We start from the raw sequence: 21,257 nt of genomic DNA on the forward strand, positions 1-21,257 counted from the left end.
ACTCGGGGAGGGGACCCAAATGGGTTGCTGTTGAAAAAGCCGGTTCTTTAAAAATTAACTATTTTATTGAATTGAGCAATTAAATAATTAAAAAAAATCAACCTCTATGATGATTCAACAGAATGTGGGTCGGGTAGTACTAGCTTAAAATATTGAAAATGAAAAAATGTCCAGTGAAAAGGTAGATGCTGTCGTCTTGTTCTAACTCTGTCTGCTCTGATGTAGTGTGTGTGCTAAGCTCAGCGAGTGTTGTTGGACTCATGGGCGTGGCTCTGGCAAGATTAGTGCAGTGGACTGCTGCTGGATATGGAACCAGAGCCCTGGAAATTACTCCTCTAAATGAAGCGATATTGAAAGAAATTATTATGTTTGCAGAGAGTTTTATCTATAAACATCCCCAAGAGGCAAAATATGTTTTTGTAGAACCACTTGAATGGAAGACAGATTTGCACCCCTCAACATTTGGATCAGGTTATGTTGTCAGGTAAGCCAGTTAATTGCTTCTAGAATTGAATATCTTCATTGTACTTATTTTTATTGATTGATAGTGGGTTTTGGGCAAGTCATTTAACATCTGTTAATCTTAGAAATCTTCAAACCCAGGGATTCAGGTGAAATCTGAGGATATTTTGTTTGGCCAGCACACTAATTTTCAGTTTGAATTTGAATTTCTTTTGATAAGGGAAGCATTCTCCAGGTCACCACACTCCCAACATTAGCTATTGTTTGTTGTCTGGCCTTTCCACTCACCCATATTACCTGCCAGACACCAGTAGGCATTGCTTTTGTGACCTCTGAGGTAGACATACCTTCTGGTATTTAAATCTATCAATTTCTGGGGTGGCAGAGGGAGAATGGAAAATTTTGCTCAATATAAGGGAGAGACTTCTTAACAATAAACATTGCCCTCAAATGAAAACCTTCCAAATCTGAGATTAAAAAAAGAAAATCCTACCTCCACTTTACCCAATAAGGGGTCAATTTATCTCTTTTGAACATAGCTAAAATATAAATCTATAATAATAAAAGCATAATATGCTAATTAGACCAGATGTTCTTCTGGATGACCTTCCAGATGAAGCTGGGACTGCGAGGGAAGCCTGGGTCCCAGGTGCCAGAGGGAAGCAGGTGCCGGCAGCTGGGGAAGGAAGGCCTATTCTTGCATGAGTTTCATGCATCGGGCCTCTAGTTTTATATAAATTTGTGTAATTTATATAAATATCATTATATATTGTTCTAGAGGCTCAGTGCATGAAAATGCATGCTCTCAGGGGGTCCCTCAGCCCGGCCTGCAGCCTCTCACAGTCCAGGAGCCCTCAGGGGATGTCCTAAGCCGCAGTCTGGCCTCCCTCTGTGGGGAGCAGGCCTAAGCCACAGTCTGGCCTCCCTCTGTGGGGAGCAGGCCTAAGCCGCAGTCTGGCCTCCCTCTGTGGGGAGCAGGCCTAAGCTGCAGTCTGGCCTCCCTCTGTGGGAGGCAACCAGGCTGGCTGATCAGGGGATGGCACTGGCTGGCACGGCCCCGCCCCTCCCCTATCGCCCCTCAGCTGCCGCTGTTCGCTGCCCCCCCCCATTGCCATTCCCTCCCTCTGCCAGCTGGCACGCCCCTTGGCTGACTTGGCACCACCTGCTCGCTGGCCCCGCCTCCCGCTGACTGGTTGTTTCACTGTTCGGTCAATTTGCATATTACAATTTTAGTATATAAGATGTTATATGAATGTCATGTATTAAACAACTGTCCTATATGATAAAGATGTAATATGCAAATGGTCATTGCGCTGTGAAGCATAACGACTGACCACGTAACGACCAGATCATGGATCAGCAGGAGGGTGGGGCAGCGAGCTAGAAGTGGGCAGCGGAGAGCTACAGGAGGGGGCAGGGCAGCAAGCTATGAGGGAATGCAGGGGAGAGGGAGGTGGGGGGAGCTACAGGAGGGTGGGGGGGAGCTACTGGAGGGCGGCTGCGAGCTACTGGCGAACAGATTCATACGCAGGGCTACTAGTAGATTTTAAGTATCTATGATAAGTATATATAAATTTATATGTATCTCTTTTTGTTTCAGTCGGCCTCAGTTTATTTTCCACTTCAGGCATTCTGATATATGAACTTTTAAACTCTGACATTCTGCCCTACCTGGTTTGGCTCAGTGTATAGAGAGTTGGCCTGTGGACTGGAGGGTCTCAGATTCGATTCCAGTCAAGGGCACATGCTTGGGTTGCAGGCTCGATCCCCAGTAGAGGGTGTGCAGAAGGCAGCCGATCAATGATTCTCTCTCATCATTGATGTTTCTATCTCTATCTCCCTCTCCCTTCCTCTCTGAAGTCAATAAAAATATATATAAAAAAACATATCAAGAATAGTTCCCTAAACTAGCCAAACTTTCTTTGAATGCCTTTTCCATTTTTTCCTTTTGGGGTTATTTGTGAGAATAAACTCAGAATTTTATTTTTAGAACTCTTAAACCATTCTTGAACTGCATTTTAAAAGCTCTTTAGTTCTGATATCATGCTCTACCTTCTCTGAATTTTTAAAGTATTGTCTAAAATTGTATTTTATTTCTAACTGCCTATGGTTACTCTCTCTCAAGGAGCTTGTTGTTCTTTATCACTCCCGTTTAACTAAGTTCAGTGTAATATCACAGATTCTTTTTTTTTAACCTTTGAAAGATAAACTCATCTGTAAACTAATTACAAACATGAACGACTTAATCTACAAAGATAGATTAAGCAGGTGTCAGAAGAGTATCACAATTGTCATTGTATTTTGCCTGTGTTCTAACTTTATGTTCCAAGTGCAAACATGAGCACATCTGAGGCCTCCTTCGGTGGGCTTGTTACACACCTCAAATGTATCTCTATTTCTGTTTCTCTATGTGCTTTATATATCTCTGCACACAGTCTTTATGCACACTGTTCCTTCTTAAGTGGGATGTTTTGATATTTTGACACCATGTGTGTTTTGAACCACCCCTTCCTCTGTCAGATTTACTATGTAACTTTTCCTTGAGCCAAGTTTTCTAGCCTTCAAACTTATTTGTTACATTTATTATCTTTTGTTGTTGAAATTATTACAGATGTCCCTCATTTACCTCCCTTTTACCCCCCTCCACCCAAACCCCGCCCTCCCCTCCCTCTGGCACTAACCATGTTGTTGTCTGTGCCCATGGGCTATACTTACATGTTCTTCAACTATTCTCTTCACCTTCTTTCATTCTGTCCTCCCCACCCACCTGCCCTCTGGCATCTGTCAGTCTGTATCATGTATCCATGACTCTGGTTCTATTTTGTTTGTCAGATTATTTTGTTCATTAGATTCCACATATACGTGAGATCATATAGTATTTGTCTTTCTATGACTGACTTATTTCACTTAGCATTATAATCTCTAGGTCCATCCATGCTGTCTCAAAAGGTAAGAGTTTCTTTCTTTTTACAGCCATGTAGTATTTCGTTGTGTAAATGTGCCGCAGATTTTTTATCCACTCATCTACTAATGGGCACTTGGGCTGTTTCCAGATCTTGACTATTGTTAGCAATGCTGCTATGAACATAGGGGTGCATATATACTTTCTGATAGGTGTTTCAGGATTCTTAGTATATATTTTCAGAAGTGGGATTGCTGGGTCAATCAGCAGTTCCATTATTAATTTTTTAAGGAAATTCCATACTATTTCCCACAGTGGCTGCACCAGTCTGCATTCCCATCAACAGTGCACTAGGGTTCCCTTTTCTCTACATCTTCGCCAGCACCTTTTGTTGCTGACAGGTGTAAGGTGATATCTCACTGTGGTTTTAATTTGCACCTGATGATTAGTGACATTAAATTTTTTTTCATGTGTCATTGACCATCTGTGTGTCCTCTCTGGGGAAGTGTCTATTTAGGTCCTTTTCCCTTTTTGAATTGGATTTTTTGTCTTCCTGTTGTTAGTTGGGTAAGTTCTTTATATATTTTGGAAATTAGCCTCCTTATCATATTGGCGAAAATGTTTTCCCATAGGGTGGGCTCCCTTTTCATTTTGTTGATGATTTCTTTTGCTGTGCAGAAGCTTTTAGTTTGATGTAATCCCATTTGTTTATTTTTTTCTTGTTTTCCTTGCCCTAGGAGATATATTTGCAAAAATATTGCTATGACAGATGTCAGATTTTACTGCCTATGTCCTTTTCTAGGATCTTTATGGTTTCATGCTTTACATTTAAGTCTTTTTATCCATTTTGAGTTTATTCTTGTGTATGGTATAAGTTGTTGGTTTAGTTCATTTTTTTTTTTGCATGTATTTGTCCAAATTTCCTAACACCACTCATTGAATAGAGTATCTTTGCTCTATTGTATGCTCTTGCCTCCTTTGTAAAATATTAGTTGACCACAGCGGTTGATTTCTGAGCTCTCCGTTCTGTTACATTGATCAATATGCCTGTTCTTATGCCAGTGCCAGGCTGTTTTGATTACAATGGCCTTGTAATATAGTTTGATATCTGGCATTGTGATCCTTCTAATTCTGTTCTTCTTTCTCAAGAGTGCTGAGGCTACTTGGGGTCTTTTTTGGTTCCATATAAATTTTTGGAATATTTGGTCTAGATCTGTGCAATATGCTATTGGTATTTTAGTTGGGATTGCGTTGAATCTATAGATTTCTTTGGTTGTATGGACATTTTAATGATGTTAATCCTTCTAATTTATGAACATGGTATATGCTTCCACTTATTTGTGTCTTAGTTTCTTTCTTCAATGTTCTATAATTTTCCAAGTGCAGGTCTTTTACCTCCTTTTTAAATTTATTCCTAGGTACCTCACATTTTGTTGTTATAATAGTAAGTGGGATTTTCTTAGTTCTCTTTCTGATAGTCCATTATTGGTATATAGAAATGTGATTGATTTCTGGATATTGATTTTATATCCTGCCACTTTTCCAAATTCATATATTAGATCTAGTAGCTTTTTGGTGGAGCCTTTGGGGTTTTCTATATACACTATCATGTCATCTGTGAATAATAACAGTTTCACTTCATCATTTCTAATTTGGATGTATTTTATTTCTTCTTATTTGAATGCTGTGGCTGGAACTTCCAGTACTATGTTGAGTAAGATTGGTGAAAGCAGACATCCCAGTCTTGGTCCTGATCTTAAGGGAAACACTTTTAGTTTTTCTCATTGAGTATAATGTTGGCTGTAGGTTTTCATATATGGCCTTTATTATGTTGAGATATGGTCTCTTTATTACCACTTTGGTAAGAATTGTTAACATAAATCAGTGCTGGATTTTATGCAATGCTTTTTCTGTAGCTATTGATAGGATTATGTGATTTTTATCTTTCATTTTGTTCATTTCATTTATTGATTTACTAGAGGCCTGTTGCACAGATTTGTGCACGGTGGGGGGTGGGGGGGGGGGCGTCGTCCCTCAGACTGGCCTGCGCCCTCTCACAACCCAGGACCCCTCGGGGATGTCTGACTGCCGGTTTAGGCCAGATCACCGCAGGCCTGCCTGTGGGGATCCGGCCTAAACCGGCAGTCGGACATCCCCTGAGGGATGTAGCAGTGCGCAAAGTGGCAGGTGGCAGAGGAGGAGCCCGAGTTGCTCTTTCACCGCTCTCTCTCCATGTTCTTGCCACTTGCTGCGCTTGCTGCTTCTTAGTACTGCCATGGAGGCGGGAGAGTCTCCCACCGTTGTGCTCGCCAGCTGTGAGCCCAGCTCTGACTGAGCAGCACTTGTGCTATGGGAGCACACTGACCACCAGGGGGCAACTTGTGCATTGAACATCTTCCCCCTGGTAGTAAGTGCATGTCATAGTGACTTGTTGTTCTGATTGTTCTGTCGGAACGTTTGCTTAGGCCAGGGGTCCTCAAACTTTTTAAACAAGGGGCCAGCTCACTGTCCCTCACACCGTTGGAGGGCTGGACTATAGTTTAAAAAAAAGCTATGAACAAATTCCTATGCACACTGCACATATCTTATTTTGAAGTAAAAAAACAAAACGGGATCAAATATAATATTTAAAATGAAGAACAAGTAAAGTTAAATCAACAAACTTACCAGTATTTCTGTGGGAACTATGGGCCTGCTTTTGGTTAATGAGATGGTCAATGTCCGGGTCCATATTTGTCACTGCTAGTCGTAACAAGTGATGCAAGTGTGCATCAGTTAGTCTAGATCTGGTTGGAGATTTCAGATGTTTCATTCTGGAAAAAGTCTGTTCACAGACATAAGTGCTGCCAAAGATGGTTGCCATTTTGAGTGTATGGTTCCTGAGATTAGGATATGTCTCAGAGGGGAGAGATGCATAGAAATTAGGAAGGCTGCTTGACTTGAATGCGTCTTTCAGAGAGTCACAATTCTGCAGTTCAGCCAGTTCCATTTGGTAAATTGTACCCACATTTTCAATGTCAATAGAAAATGGGTTATGGGAAAGCTGTATGTCCTGTTCATGGAGATGAAGCTCTTTAAATCTAAATTGGAACTCCTTTTGCAACTTTTCCAGCGAATCTACACATGTTTTGTTTGGGAATGCAATCAATGGTTTTTCCGCTAACAGATTTTGAGTTGTGGGGAGAGGGCAGAAATTTTCCTCCTTCACTTGTTTGATGAGGAGGCCTAATTTTACTTCAAATGCTTTCATATGTGATTGCATATCACAGATGAGCTTCCCCTTTCCTTGAAGTTGCACATAGAAACTGTTGAGTAGCTCTGTTACATCTGTCAGAAAGGCGAGGTGCCATTTCCATTCTGCATCATTGAGCTCTGGTACTTCTTTGTTTTTTGAAAGCAGAAAAGCTGTAATCTGTGGAAGTAAGTCATAGAAATGTTTCAAAACTCTCCCGCGACTCAGCCAACGGACTTCTGTGTGGTACAGAACATCTTCATAGGCAACATTTAGCTCAGACAGAAATTCCTGAAATTGTCTGTGGTTTAGTGCATTAGCTCTAATGAAGTTAACACAAGATACCACAATTTTCATAACAGAGTCCCACTTCAGTGATTTACTACACAGCGCTTGTTGGTGGATGAGGCAGTGTATGGCTATTGGATGAGAATGGTTATGTTTGTCCATCTCTTGGTTAATGCGAGCAATTACTCCTTTCTTAGACCCCACCATGCTAGGAGCACCATCAGTTGTCACACTGGCTAGTTTAGCCCAGTCCAGCTCCAAACCATTCACAGTTTGGCAAACCTTTTCATAGATATCCTCTCCTGTAGTTGTTCCTTTGATGCTTTGCAGTGCAGCAAGTTCTTCTGTGACTTCGAAATAGTCATTCGTCCCACGAATAAAAATTAGAAGTTGTGCAGAATCACGAACATCATTGCTTTCGTCGAGTGCCAAGGAAAAATAGGAAAGTTTTATTGCGGAGTTTTGCAAATGCTGATGCAAATTGTCTCCCATTTCTTCAATCCTTCGTGTAATTGTAGATCCTGAAAGACTCACTGTACTAAATAAATCGGCCTTCTCTGGACACATCTCTTTGGCAACAGAAAGAAGGCATTCTTTAACAAATTCTCCCTCCACGAATGGTCTGCCAGTGCACGCTATTAGCACCTCCTAAGTTCAAAAAAAAAATCCTAACTTGTTCTTACCTCGGTCCTCAGGCAGCAGCAGGCTCTGCACAGGCAAGCTCGTGACTCGTCCGATTACACCTGAGACTGAGAGGAGGAGTCGAGAGACAGAGAGAAGGAGGGGAGTCGGAGAGTGCAGCGCACATTCCACACATGCGCACTGCGGGCCCGGGACGAGTCGGCTGCTAAGCAACAGGCAGCAGCGGCAAAAACACCCGGTGGGCCAGATAAATGTTTTCGGCGGGCTGCATGTGGCCCGCGGGCCGTAGTTTGAGGACCCCTGGCTTAGGCTTTTATATATATACATGAATATTATACCAGCCTTGCATCCCTGGAATAAATCCCACTTGATCATGGTGCATGATCTTTTTAATATACTAGAGGACTTGAGAGTGAATGAATTTGTGCACAGTGGGGTCCCTTGGCCTGGCCAGTGATCAGGGCCCATTGGGGCTGGCCTGCCAGGGGGAAGGACCATAGGAGGTTGGCTGTGGGAGTGCACTGACCACCAGGGCACCAGGGGGCAGCTCCTGCATTGAGCATCTGTGTAATAGTAACTGGTCAACTGGTCATTTGGTCGACCAGTCATAATGGTCACTTAGGCTTATATATATATAGATTGCTGCATCTAATTTGCTAATATTTTGTTGAGGATTTTAGGATCTATGTTCATTAGGAATATTGGCCTATAATTTTCTTTCTTTGTGGTGTCTTTATCTAGTTTTGGAATTAAGATAAAGTTGGCCTCATAAAAAGAGTCTTCCCCCCTCTTGAATTTTTGGAATGGATTGAGGAAGATAGGTATTAGTCAGTTCTTCTTTGAATGTTTGGTAAAATTCACCTGTGAAGCCATCCAGGCCAGGACTTTTGTTTGTTAGCAGTTTCCTTTTTTTTTTTTTTTTTAATTTGTCTTTATTGTTGAAAGTATTACAGATGTTCCCCTTTCTTTTGCCCATTGACCCCCTCAACCCCACACCTGCCCCTCCCAGGCCTTCATCACACTATTGTCTGTGTCCATGGGTTTTACATATAATCATATAAGTTCCCCTGTTAATCTCTCCCTTCCCACCCTCCAACCCCCACCTACCCTCTGATATTTGTCAGTCTGTTCCATGCTTCTATGTCCCTGGATCTATTTTGTTTTCCGTTTATTTTGTTCATTAGATTCCACATTTGAGTGAGATCATGTGATACTTTTCTTTCTCTGCCTGACTTATTTTGATTAACATAATGCCATCCAGGTCCCTCCATGCTGTCTCAAAGGGTAAAGATTCTCCTTTTTCACAGTTGCATAGTATTCCATGGTAAAAATCTACCAGCCTTTTTTATCCACTCATCTACTGATGGGCACTTGGGCTGTTTCCAGATCTTAGCTATTATAAATTTTGCTGCTATGAACATAGGGGTTCATATATACTTTCTGTTTGGTATTTCGGGTTTCTTAAGATGTATTCCTAGAAGTGGGATCACTGGATCAAATGGCAGTTCCATTTTCATTATGTTTGCTGATACCTCTCCTTGGGCAAGGGAAACTATAGAGAAAATAAACAAATGGGACTAAATCAAAATAAATGCTTTTGCACAGAAAAAGAAACTATCAACAAAAGGAAACAGAGCCCACTGTAGGGGAGAACATATTTGCCAATGACACACTTGATAAGGGATTAATTTCTAAAATATATAAGGAACTCATACAACTTAAGAAAAGGAATACAATTCAATTAAAAGATGGGCAAAGGACCTAAATAGACACTTCTCCAAAGTGAACATACAGATGGACAAGAAACATAAAAAAATGCTCAAAGTCATGGATCATCAGAGAGATTAAAATGACAATGAGGTATCACCTAGTACCTTTCAGAATGACTATCATCAACAAATCAACAAATGACAGGTGCTGATTTAGGATATGGAGAACTTAGTACACTGCTAGTGGAAATGCAGACTGATACAGCCACTATGGAAAACAGTATTTTTTTTCTTCAAAAAATTAAAAATGGAACTTCTGTTGGGCCCAATGATCTCACTTTTAGGAATATATATTAAGAAGTCTGAAACACTAATAATTTTTTTTAATTAAAATTGTTGGGAGTTTTTTTTTTATTACTGCTTCAGTTTCATTATTTGTTATTGGCCTATTTAGGTTTTCTGATTCTTCCTGATTGCATTTTGGGAGATTGTATGTTTCTAGGCATTTGTCTATTTCACCCAAGTTGTTCCATTTATTGGCATATAGTTGTTCTTAATAGTTTCTTACAATCATATGTATTTCTGTGATGTCAATTGTTCGATTGCCTCTTTCATTTCTGGTTTTATTTATTTGGTTTCTTTCTCTCTGTTTCTTGATGAGTCTGGATAAAGGTTAATCAAACTTATTTAACTTTTCAAAGAACCAGCTCTTGGCTTCATTGATCTTTTGTATTTTTTTTAGTCTCTATATCATTTATTTCTGCTCTGATCTTTATTATTTCCTCCCTTCTACTTACTCTGGGCTTTTCTTGTTGTTCTCTTTCTAATTCTTTAAGTTGTAGGGTTAGATAATTTATTAATAATTGTGTGTATGTGTGTGTGTGTGTGTGTGTGTGTGTGTGTGTGTTTGAGGTACACCTTTAATGCTATGAACTTCCCTCTCAGGACTGCTTTTGCTATGTCCCATATATCTGGGGGTTTTGTTTGTTCATTTTTATTTGTTTCCACGTAATTATTGATTTCTTCCTTGATCTCATTGGTAACCCATTCATTGTTTAATAACTTGTTATGTAGCCTCCATGTGTTTGAATGTTTTTGAGGTTTTTTTTTAAAGTTTGGTTTATTTCTAGTTTTAGAAATTGTCATCTGAGACTATGCTTGATATGTCTTCAATCTTCTTGAGTTTGTTAAGACTTATTTTGTGTCCTAACATGTGTTCTATCTTTGAGAATGTTCCATGTGCACTTGAGAAGAATGTATGTTCTGTTGCTTTGAGGTGAAATGTCTCTTCCCCTCAAAACTGAGCCTAGCAGGATGGAGCCAGCTGGATTTCCCTGCTACCTTCCTCCAGCAGGACTTGGAGGAATAAATCAGGGCAGCACTTCACTTGAGGTGGCACCAGCCCTTGGGAGCGTAGAGAGCTGTTTGCCTCCTTGTATCTCTGCAGCGTACTGCCAGAGACCCTGACAGAGAATTCCACAGGGCTCCAGTCAAATGTCACAGTTCTCAGTTACCCCGTCTCCCCCTCATGGGCCCTCTGGAGGGGAGCTGGCTGTTAGCCTTCTCCTAGCTCAGCAGCGCCCCACCAGAGACCCTGATGGAAGGCTCTGAAGGTGTTGTGCCAAATGTCCCAATTCTGAGTTGTGTTCCTTTCCCCTCTGAGGTTGCACCAGCAGGAGGGCTTTTGTCAATTCTTCCAGTTCTGAGTTATGCTGCACCAGCAGCATGGTGCCGGCAAAGTTTGGAGGAACAGATCAACGCAGCCCCCCATTAAGGGTTGCACTGTCCTTGAGAGTTGTGTAGAGAGCTTCTCGCCTCCTAGCTCTGTAGCACACTGCCAGAGACCCTGACAAGGGAGTCTTCCATTTGTATGGCGCCTGCCTAACCTGTGGGAGAGAGAAAGATTGGCCCTTGTTCCCAAGCCACTCAGTTCAATGATCATCTCAGAGTTTGCCTATAGTTTCTCCAGAGAAAGAGTGCACCTCAAGTCCCTGTTGGATGTAGCTTACAGTCCTTTATGCCGGATTTGAGCTTGGCAGAGTGGTGTCACCAGTGTTCGGAGGCTGGGGTTAGTGCACTTTCTTCAGCTGGTGCTGTAAGAATAGAAGTGCTCAACCCTTGAAGATGGTGCCCAAGGTTGGTGTGGGATGTTGGCTCGGACTGGGACCTCAGTAGCCTACCTTCCTGATCTCTAGCACTATGCCACCCAGATCTTCTCCCTATGGCTTCTATATGCCCTGAATCTCCTTTCCTCCACCAGAGCCCTGCGTGAGTGCCCAAGAGCGAGCCCATGCATTGGCCCTAAGGAGAGCACCTGGGATTCTAGCAGACTCCCTCCTCTTTCCAGCAGACATAGTAACTGCTTATTTTTGCTGCCAGATGCTATGCAGTTTCTTCTTCCAGCTCTGGTGCTCTGGTTTGGGGGTCCTGGCATGGGTTTGAGACCCCACTTTCCTCTGTAGGTACTTTTGCAGCCACAATATTTCTCCGGCTTCTTAGCTGCTGCCCCTGGGTGTAGGTACCAGACCCCTCTGCATCTACACCCTTATTACCAGTCTCCGTGTAGCTTCTTTTTTCAGTCTGTGCAAATAATACTCCTGTTCAGGTGTCTTTTGTTGTTTATTGAGATTGACTGCTCTAAATTTTAGCTGGCCCAGCTTCAGTGACCCAGTGGTTGATCATCGACCTATGAACCAGGAGGTCATGTTTTGATTCCGGTAGGGGCACATGCCCAGGTTTGGGGGTTTGATGCCAGATCATTCAGGAGGCAGCCGATCAATGATTCTCTCTAATCATTGATGTTCCTATCTCTCTACCTTTCCCTTCCTTTCTGAAATCAATAAAAATATATTTTTAAAAATGTCATTAAATTTTAGCTATAAATCCGGTTTGTCACCAGGAAGAGATGTGTGTTACTTTCAGCTACTCTGCAGTCATCTTGGGACCTGTTTGTGACTTTTGTTGATGATATTATTGAAGTAGGAAGGGATAAAAAGTGTCTGATAGCAGTTGTATTTGAAGCAAACATGCTGATGTGGCTTGATCAAAACCAGATAGGTACTGATTGCTCTGAAGAAGGCAAAGAATATAGCTGAGAGTTTGGAAATAAGGAAAATATCAAATGTTTTAATATCTAGGTCTTCATCACACCCCTTGCTCCACCACCACTTCCCTCCCAAACCAGAGAACTATCAGCAACCCATAGCAACTTGGAGTTTAATACATCTAGCAACATAATAAATGATGTAAAGCAGAGATGCCTCAATGGCTAGAACAAGCATGTCAAACTCGCGGCCCATGGGCCACATGCGGCCCACAAAGAATATTTTTTGCATACCAGCCAATATATCGGTATGTAAGAAATGTTTTAATAAAAATTTCATAACTTAATTTTTACAATATTCTGTTATACATAATTATTAACAACGAACTACAACATTTGCTAATGACTGATTACTATAATCGTGTTGCATTCATATTCATTTTCCTTACACGCCTTACGGGCAGGCGCACCATCTCTCTCCACTAATACTAGCAGCGAATATTTTAGCAGCCGATTGCCACGTTATTAGTCTTGGACTGACTTGTTTGGTGTGCGCAACAGGAAATATTTCACTTTTGGAGAACAAGAAAAATAGGTTTGTTTGTGTTACTCTTACTAGTTTGTGCAGTTATTCGGTGTCTGGTAAGTTAATGATCAAGAAAAAATATTAATTTTTTATTTAAATGTTCTATAATTTTATGTTAACGATTACTCATTTATTTCAGCCCTTGGTATTCAGCATGTCTCTATCGAAATAAACCTATGTTTCTATGAAAATTGAAGCTTTTGTTTTTTTGTGGCCCACATAAACTTAAACCTTGTTTATTTGGCCCATGTTAGCCTTTGAGTTTGACATGCTTGGGCTAGAAGAATGTATTATTAAAACAGCCCAAACTACCTTATTCTTGGTTTCCATACACTCTTCTTGCTTAGCCACTGGCCCTCAGTACACCACTTATGTACTTATTTAAAGAGGGGAAGCTGTCTCTTTCCAGACAGGATTCAGGTCTGTAAGTGCATGTGCATGGCCAACGCCATTATAAAGGGTTTGGGCTTGGAGTCTCTGTAGTGTTTCTGCTAAACAGGAATATCTTTGGATGCTTAGAATGAAGGCAGATTCTTCTTTCTATACCTTCTTTCAGCCTCCTGTTGCAAATTCAGGTCAGTTTTATCTACAGAGAAAGTTGGTTGAAGTAGGTAATCTAACCCCCTATTTCTTTTTACTCCTACAGATGTTTTTGGGAATATATTTATATTTGGGGCCTTACTTCTTATTTGACGTTGTGCATCTCCAAATGCACTCTCTGGAACAGTCAATGAAAGTTTGATCAGCTGTCTTCATTAGGCTTACTAGCATCTGACATTGAAACTGACACACTGAAAAGGTTTTACATTTCATCTACTATCTTCTTTCCTTTTTTGCAGTTTGCTTTTAGCTGACTACACAGGCACAGCATTTTGCACATGTTGCATGATTCATTCCTTTCCTTTAGAATCATTTCCAGTGTACAGCTGCTCAACCTGTAATAACATTTGTCATCATCTCTTCATGTTCAATTTGCAGAGGGGTAGGGGTGGGGGAGGGGGGTCTCTACTTTCATTTTAATGGAAATCATAGGTCTCTTTATTACTCCTTTCAATTGCTTTTGTTCTTATCAGGATGAGATTAATAATATTCCTGAAACAACTCTGAATGAAGCCCATATCCACTGTAAACTAAGGACAGGTGACACCACTCAATGGTAACACCATCTGTTGGTGGTACACACAGCTGGGGTGCTTTGATTCTTTAGAATCTATTTTTGAAATTTATAAATTGGATAAGCATTCTGAATGACTTTCTAAAAATATTACCTGTTCTTTTTTTCTCTAGCAGACCTATAATTTTTGAATCACATTTACTTTAATATTGCAGTATTTTAGTTGTGAATCTTGCTTTGCTTTGTTTCATGATGAGTTGGGACAAAATTATATGCTCGTAAGAGTGCTGTATAGATGAGAAGTCAGGACTCCTGAGCAGTGGCCCTCTTCCCCACAGTAATGCTCAAATCACTCACAAGCCATACCTTGCTGATCCTTGGTTTTCCGATCAGTATCATGAAGGGCTGAATTACTTCCAACCTTAACATATTGTATTTAGATAAAATTTTCATTGCCATACTTTTGTTATTGGACTCTTTGTTTTTTCATCCCTGAGAATTGCTAAGTAGTTTCTGAACTCTAGACTTATGTCCTATGTTCCTATTTAAAATGCTTTTATTGAGTAACTACTATGTTCTGGACACTAAACTAAACACTGGGGACTAAATAAACAAGACATTTTCCTGCTGAGTATTTTTAGCTCCCTTCCCAATTCCAGTTGAGAATTTTTTGATCAGGTCAGTGGATTTCATTTACAGCACATTCTTCTTGACATGCATGAGGTGAGTGCAGCATTTTTCTTTCTAAAAGCTCTTTTTTTTTCAGCTGTGAGAAACTGTGAGCTCAGAAACTGAAACCTGCTCTTCCACATCCTCTGTGTAGCTGGCTCTAAGTTACAGGTTTCAACTGGTAGCAGCAATGAAAAATGTCACCTGTGCTCTTTAGTTCTCCCTTTTTCCAGAAGGAGTTTTACTTTCTCGAGTGAGTTAGTAGCTTGATATTGTTGGCATTCATTCAGCCTGTAACTTAGTTCTCTCACCATCCGCTTAGCACTACTGTCCAGTCCTGATTACAGGCCTTTAAGAAATCTTCTCTATCCTAAGGACATTACTTCACAAGTTTTATTTTAGAGAAAATATACATTTTGTACACAGTGCACATCACTGGCAAATCTGAAAACATTTTGTTCATTCATTCCTCTTATATTGGTTGAACACCTTCTGTGTGCAGTTACTGTGTGAGGTACTTTGGATAGAGCAGTAGGCAAGACTTTTAAAAGTCCCTGTCATAGCTTCCTATTGCTGCTGTAACAAATTACCACACGCTTAATGGGCTAAAACAATGCAGCTTTATTATCTTACTGTTCTGGAGGTGAAAAATATAAAGTGAATCTGCAGAGCTAAAATGAATGTTGGCAGGGCTGTATTTCTTCTGGGAGCTGAGGAAATTTATTCTTGCCTCTCTCAGCTGCTAGAGGCTACCTGCATGCTCTGCCTCACAACTCTGCATTTCCCTGACCTGTTTCCATTGTTACATCACCTTCCCTGACTTCATCCTTCTGCCTGCCTTTCCAAAAATCCTTTTGACCACATTGGATCAACCTAGATATTTCAGAGTAGCATTTCCATCTCATGATCCTTAACTTAATCCACCTGCAAATTCCCTTTTGCCATGTAAGGTATTCGCAGGTTTTGAGGACTATAACATGGACATTTGGGGGGAGCCATTATTCTGACTCCTATAGTTTCTATGCTCTTGTTTCTATTCTAGTGAAAAAGTGTTAGTAGTAGATAGTCTGAGTCCGTCAGATTTACTTTTTCTGATGAACTGTTAATATTTCACATCTGCATTACAATTGAAATATGTTAGATTGGATTTAAGACAGTGGTTCTCAACCTTGGCTGCACATTAGAATCACCTGGGAATCTTTTTAAAATCCTGATTTCTGGGCCCCATCCTCCAGAAATTCTGTTTCTTTGTTATGGGGTGGGGCCACAACATTAGTAACAAAGAAACAGGATGAGGCCCAGAAATCAGGATTTTAAAAAGATTTCCAGGTGGTTCTAATGTGCAGCCAAGGTTGAGAACCACTGTCTTAAGATGTGGGCAGTTTTTCTAGGGATATCAGTATGTAATGAAAAAACCTAACCAGTTTAATTCATGTTTTATGTAGTAGAAACCTATAGAACTATCACTGCCATAAAAAACATCTTAAAAAATTTTAAATGCCAACTTAAAAAAATCATCAAAATGAACAGAAATACAAATATAAGAATCCCAATAATTTCTAATCAGGAAAAAAACATTTAGAAAAACTGCTTAAAATCCTAGAGTAAACCTAATTAAGGTGTTTGGAGTGGGAAAATAATCAATAGTGAGGATCTGGTTTGTCTTTTTATATGCTTTTTTGTTCATAAACAGTACAGAGTAGCCAAGAACATTTTTAACCATTAATTACTGTGATGTAAAAATTGTATAGCCCTGGCCAGATAGCTCAGTTGCTTAGATTGTTGTCCTGATATGACAAGATTGTGGGTTTGATCCCCAATCAGAGCACATACAAAAATCAACTAACAAATGCATCAATAAGTGGAACAATAAATCTTCTCTCTTTCTCTCTCCCCCCTCTTTCTAAAATTAATAAATTAAAATAATTGTATAAATATAATATTAGAAATCCTCAAAACATGAATGGTTTTAAAAGATGTCGAACATATTATAAAAACAAAAAACTGGTTGAGTTTGTGTAGGTTTTTAAGAAATTGCTTAAAGTTTTCTTCCTGGATATGTCATATTGCTCACTATCATTGCTAATAAGTTTGGGGTTTTAAGGGTCTGAGAGCAGATAAAAGTGGGAAAATGGATGAGTTTCTAACAAGAGGTATTTATATTCTCTATTTTATAATGATAACGTGGGAATAATTTGCCAAAATATCTTAAATTTAACTTCCGACATCCCGTTACTCTAAGCTTTCCTTTTCTCACTTTTTAGTGCAACAACAGTCACATCAGAAGAATCTGATGAAAATGGACAGCCTTTGCTATTTCTTTCTGTACCGCAAATTGAAGTTAGGAGTTTTGGGCAGCTGTCATGCTTGTTATTGATTGCTAAAGATACAAAGCTGAAGGAAACACAAGCATGCATTGAAGGTGATATTTACACTCCAGCCTGTGATTTGAACTTTTAGAAACATAATCTTGGGGAAAATCTTGTTACAGTCTCTTGAAAAAAGTTTTGTAACCTAAAAGGTAAAAAATTATATTCAGCTTCATAAAAATGTCATTAATCTTACTTGGCTGAAATGTTATGCTGATATCAAATTTCTACTTTAAAATGAAAGGCCCAATACTTAACCACTAGTAAGCTTCTAGATTTCTAATTTCAAAGAGAGTTTTCTTAGCTTCTGGAACAACTTGAAGCCTGTAGCCTTTAAAGTCCATATCCATGACCAGAATGAATCCCTTCCTTCCTTCCTCCCTTCCTTTTTCCCTTCATCTCTGTAAGCATGTCCTAAGCATGTCTGTGTGTAAGGAATATATATATATATATTAAAAGCTTAAGCGACTTTTATGGTGGAATGACTGGAACGACCGATTACTATGATGTGCACTGACCACCAGGGGGCAGATGCTCAATGCAGAAGCTTCCCCCCTGGTGGTCAGTGCGCTCCCACAGGTGGAGTGCCACTCAGCCAGAAGCCGGGCTCATGGCTGGTGAGCACAGCAGTGGTGACGGGGAGCGAGCCTAAGCTGTCAGTCGGACATCCCCCAAGGGGCTCTGGACTGTGAGAGGGCACAGGCCGGGCTAAGAGATTTCCCCCTCCCCCATGCACGAATTTCATGCACTGGGCTTCTAGAATATATATATATATATATGTATATGTATATATATATATATATATGTATATGTATATATATATATATATATATATGTATATGTATATATATATATATATACACACACACACACACACACACATATATATACACACACACACACATACATACATACATATACACACATATGCAGTTTGAACAGGTGGAAAAGACTGTTAGAAGATCTGTAGACTAAGGGAAGCATGCAATTTTGAAAAGAAGCATGCATTTGTGAATACTGAGCACTGGTACACACATAGTTCTAGTGATGATTCTTCTAAGGAGAACAGTATTTCTCTACAAATCAATTCTGAATATATTAATTGAATGCCTCATGGTCAACTAAAAAAAAGAAAGGAATGTCTTGTTCTTTGTCCTATTAGGGAGATGACATATACTCGTGATCTACACTAATAAAAGAGAAACATGGTAATTAGCGTATGATCGCTACCCTTCCCATTGGCTAATCAGCATATCCTTATGCAAATTAACTGTCAGCCAAGATGGCGGCCAGCAGCCAGGCAGCTGGAAGCGAACATGAGGCTTGCTTGCTCCAGTGACTGCAGACTCCAACGTTCCCCACCTGACTTGCCGGCCTCTGAGCTGCAACTCTAAGAAACATTGTAACAAATATAGAAACTAAACAAAACCCCAGAAACCAGCTTTCAGCCGGCTGGGATCTCAGAGCTGGAGTTATACATTGTTTCAATTATAGAACGCAAACAAACCAGATACCTGCTTTCAGCAGCAGAAGCCTCAGAGCTAGAGCCAGAGCTAAAGCTGGCCCAGAATAAAAAAAAAAAGAAAAAAAGGAGCGGTTGGGAGCTTTAGTCAACTGCCAGACTGAAAGCAGCCCTCAGCTCCTCACCCAGACTGGCCAGGCACCCCAGTGGGGACACCCACTCTGAAGGGTGTGTGACCAGCTGCAAACAGCCATCATCACCTCATCCAGGCTGGCCAGGCACCCCAGTGGGGACCCCCACCCTGATCCAGGAAACCCTTCAGGGCAAACCAGCCGGCCCCCAGGCCTCTATCCTATATAGTAAAAGGGTAATATGCCTCCCAGCACCGGGCTCAGCGGAGCCGCGAGGCCTCCTGGCACCGGATCAGCATGACAGGGGGCAGCGCCCAAACCCCCTGATCGCCCTGCGGCTCTGTGTGTGACAGGGTGCGGCGCCCCAACCCCCCCCCCCCCCCACAGGCCCTGCTCTGTGTGTGACAGGGTAGAGCCATAACCTCCCCCTCGGCCCTGCTGAGTGTGACAGTGGTGGTGCCCCAACCCCCTGATTGGCCCTGCAGGGTACAGAGCCCCAACCTCCCTGATGGGCCCTGCTCTGTGCGTGACAGGGGGCAGCGCCCCAACCCCCTGATTGGCCCTGTAGGGTACAGAGCCCCAAGCCCCCTGATGGGCCCTGCTCTGTGAGTGACAGGGGGCAGCGCCCCAACCCCCTGATTGGCCCTGCTCTGTGCGTCACGGGGTGGCGCCGCAACCTCCCCATCAACCCTGCCTTGAGTGTGATAGGGGGCGGTGCCCCAACCCCCCAATCAGCCCTACCCTGAGCGTGACTGAGGGTGGCATCGCAACCTCCCAATCCGCCCTGCTCTGTGCATGACAGGGGGCGGCGCCCCAACTCCCCAATCAGCCCTGCTCTGAGCCTGACCAGGGGCTGCACCTAGGGATTGGGCCTGCCCTCTGCCACCCAGGAGCAGGCCTAAGCCAGCAGGTCGTTATCTCCCGAGGGGTCCCAGACTGTGAGAGGGCACAGGCCGGGCTGAGGGACCCTCTCTTCCCCCCAAGTGCACAAATTTTTGTGCTCCGGGCCTCTAATATTACTATAAAGATAGACATCTCAAACGGTATAAGAAAGTTCCTAAATTCAGTAAATCTGAGAAGTGGACATTGATTCTAATTGAGTTGATTAGAGAAAGCATAATGAAAGAAATACAGTTGAGTGGGCTTCAATGGATTTGTTTGACTTTATGTTTCTTATTATCCCATCTAATAAAAGAGTAATATGCAAATTAACCATCACTCTGTCACAAACATGGTGGCGGCCATGGAGTTGGAGCAAGCAGGAGGCTTGGGTTGCCCCTGGCGATGGAGGAAGCCAAGCTTCCCTCCTTCCCTGGCCAGACCTGGGCTCTGCTCAAGGCTACAAAGTTTCAATTATTGAAGATAATAAATCCCAGATACCTGTTGAAAAAAAAAAAAGAAAAAAAGGACAGGCTGGGAGTTGGGTCACCGGGGGACATGGCCAGCCTGAAGATGGCCCTTAGCCCCTCACCCAGTCTGGCCAGGCACCCCATCAGGACCATCCCCCCCATCCTTAAGGGGCTGTGGCAAGCCTGCAAACAGCCATCAGCCCCTCACCCAGGCTGGCCACACCCCCATGGGTTGAGGGTCTGTGCTGGGAGGCTTGGCCAGTCTACAGACAGTCATCAGCCCCTCACCCAGGCTTGCCAGGCACCCCAGTGGGGACCCCCACCCTGAGGGGGTGTGGTCAGCCTGAAAACTGCCCTCAGCCCCTCACCCAGGCTGGCCAGGCACCCCAGTGGGACCCCCACCCTGATCCGGGACACCCTGCAGGGAAAACCAGCTGGCCCCCACCCATGCACCAGGCCTCTATCCTAAATAATAAAAGGGTAATATGCAAATTGACCCCAACAGCAGAACGACTGGGAATAACTGGTCACTATGACACACACTGACCACCATGGGGCAGATGCTCAATGCAGGAACTGCTCCCTGGTGGTCAGTGTGCTCCCACATGGGGAGCTCTGCTCAGCTACAAGCCAGGCTGATGGCTGCCAGTACAGCGTTGGTGGTGGGAGCCTCTCCCGCCTCCTCAGCAGTGCTAAGGATGTCCGACTGCAGCTTAGGCCTGCTCCCCGCTGGCAAGTGGACATCGCCCGAGGGCTCCGGGGCTGCCAGAGGGATGTCTGACTGCCAGCTTAGGCCCGATCCCCCAAGAAGCGGGGGGTCCCAGACTGTGAGAGGGCACAGGCCGGGCTGAGTGACCACCCCGAATGCACAAATTTTTGTGCACTGGGCCTGTAGTAGAAGATAAGAGAATAATTTTTATTAATTTACTTTGGTCAGCTAACAGAAATCCTGTAGCAAAAATCCTGGGCTTAGATTATAATACAATGAAAGAAGACTCATCTGTATTAAATATTCTTGATAAATTAACCAAAGACGATGATACTGAAAGTGAGATTAAGTTGCAGATTGCCATGCTACTTAAGCAACTGGATGTACACCTCCTCAATCATTCTCTAAAACATATTTCATTGTGAGTATTTTAAAAAATAAAACTCTAAACATTAGTGCAAAAAGTGCTTTCAGAGTTTTAGGGAAAAATAAATTATGGGAATTATTCCTATTGATTTAACATTCAATTGTATTGGAATAAAATTTTAGTTTATCACATGGATATTTCTAGTCCTAAAAATTAAAATTTG

The 21,257-nt window shown here is 42.0% G+C and overlaps 1 protein-coding gene across 3 annotated transcripts in view; it reads left to right on the forward strand.

The window, feature by feature from the left end:
- The first annotated feature begins 260 nt into the window (after positions 1–260).
- Positions 261–21,257, forward strand: part of ODAD2 (outer dynein arm docking complex subunit 2) — a 235,563-nt gene continuing 214,566 nt past the window's right edge. For 2 of the 3 annotated variants that reach the window (XM_070407348.1, XM_070407347.1), the window contains exon 1: positions 442–484. In XM_070407348.1, the coding sequence (XP_070263449.1) occupies positions 475–484 (10 nt within the window). In that variant the 5' untranslated portion in view covers positions 442–474. Of the gene's footprint in view, positions 485–16,911; positions 17,070–20,895; positions 21,089–21,257 lie in introns of all 3 variants that reach the window. The other variant, XM_070407349.1, reaches the window with a different exon arrangement.

This window comes from Myotis yumanensis, unplaced genomic scaffold (assembly GCF_028538775.1).
Source record: "Myotis yumanensis isolate MYYU_CA2020_CCGP unplaced genomic scaffold, mMyoYum1.0.hap1 SCAF_1, whole genome shotgun sequence".
NCBI classification, from domain to species: domain Eukaryota; kingdom Metazoa; phylum Chordata; class Mammalia; order Chiroptera; family Vespertilionidae; genus Myotis; species Myotis yumanensis.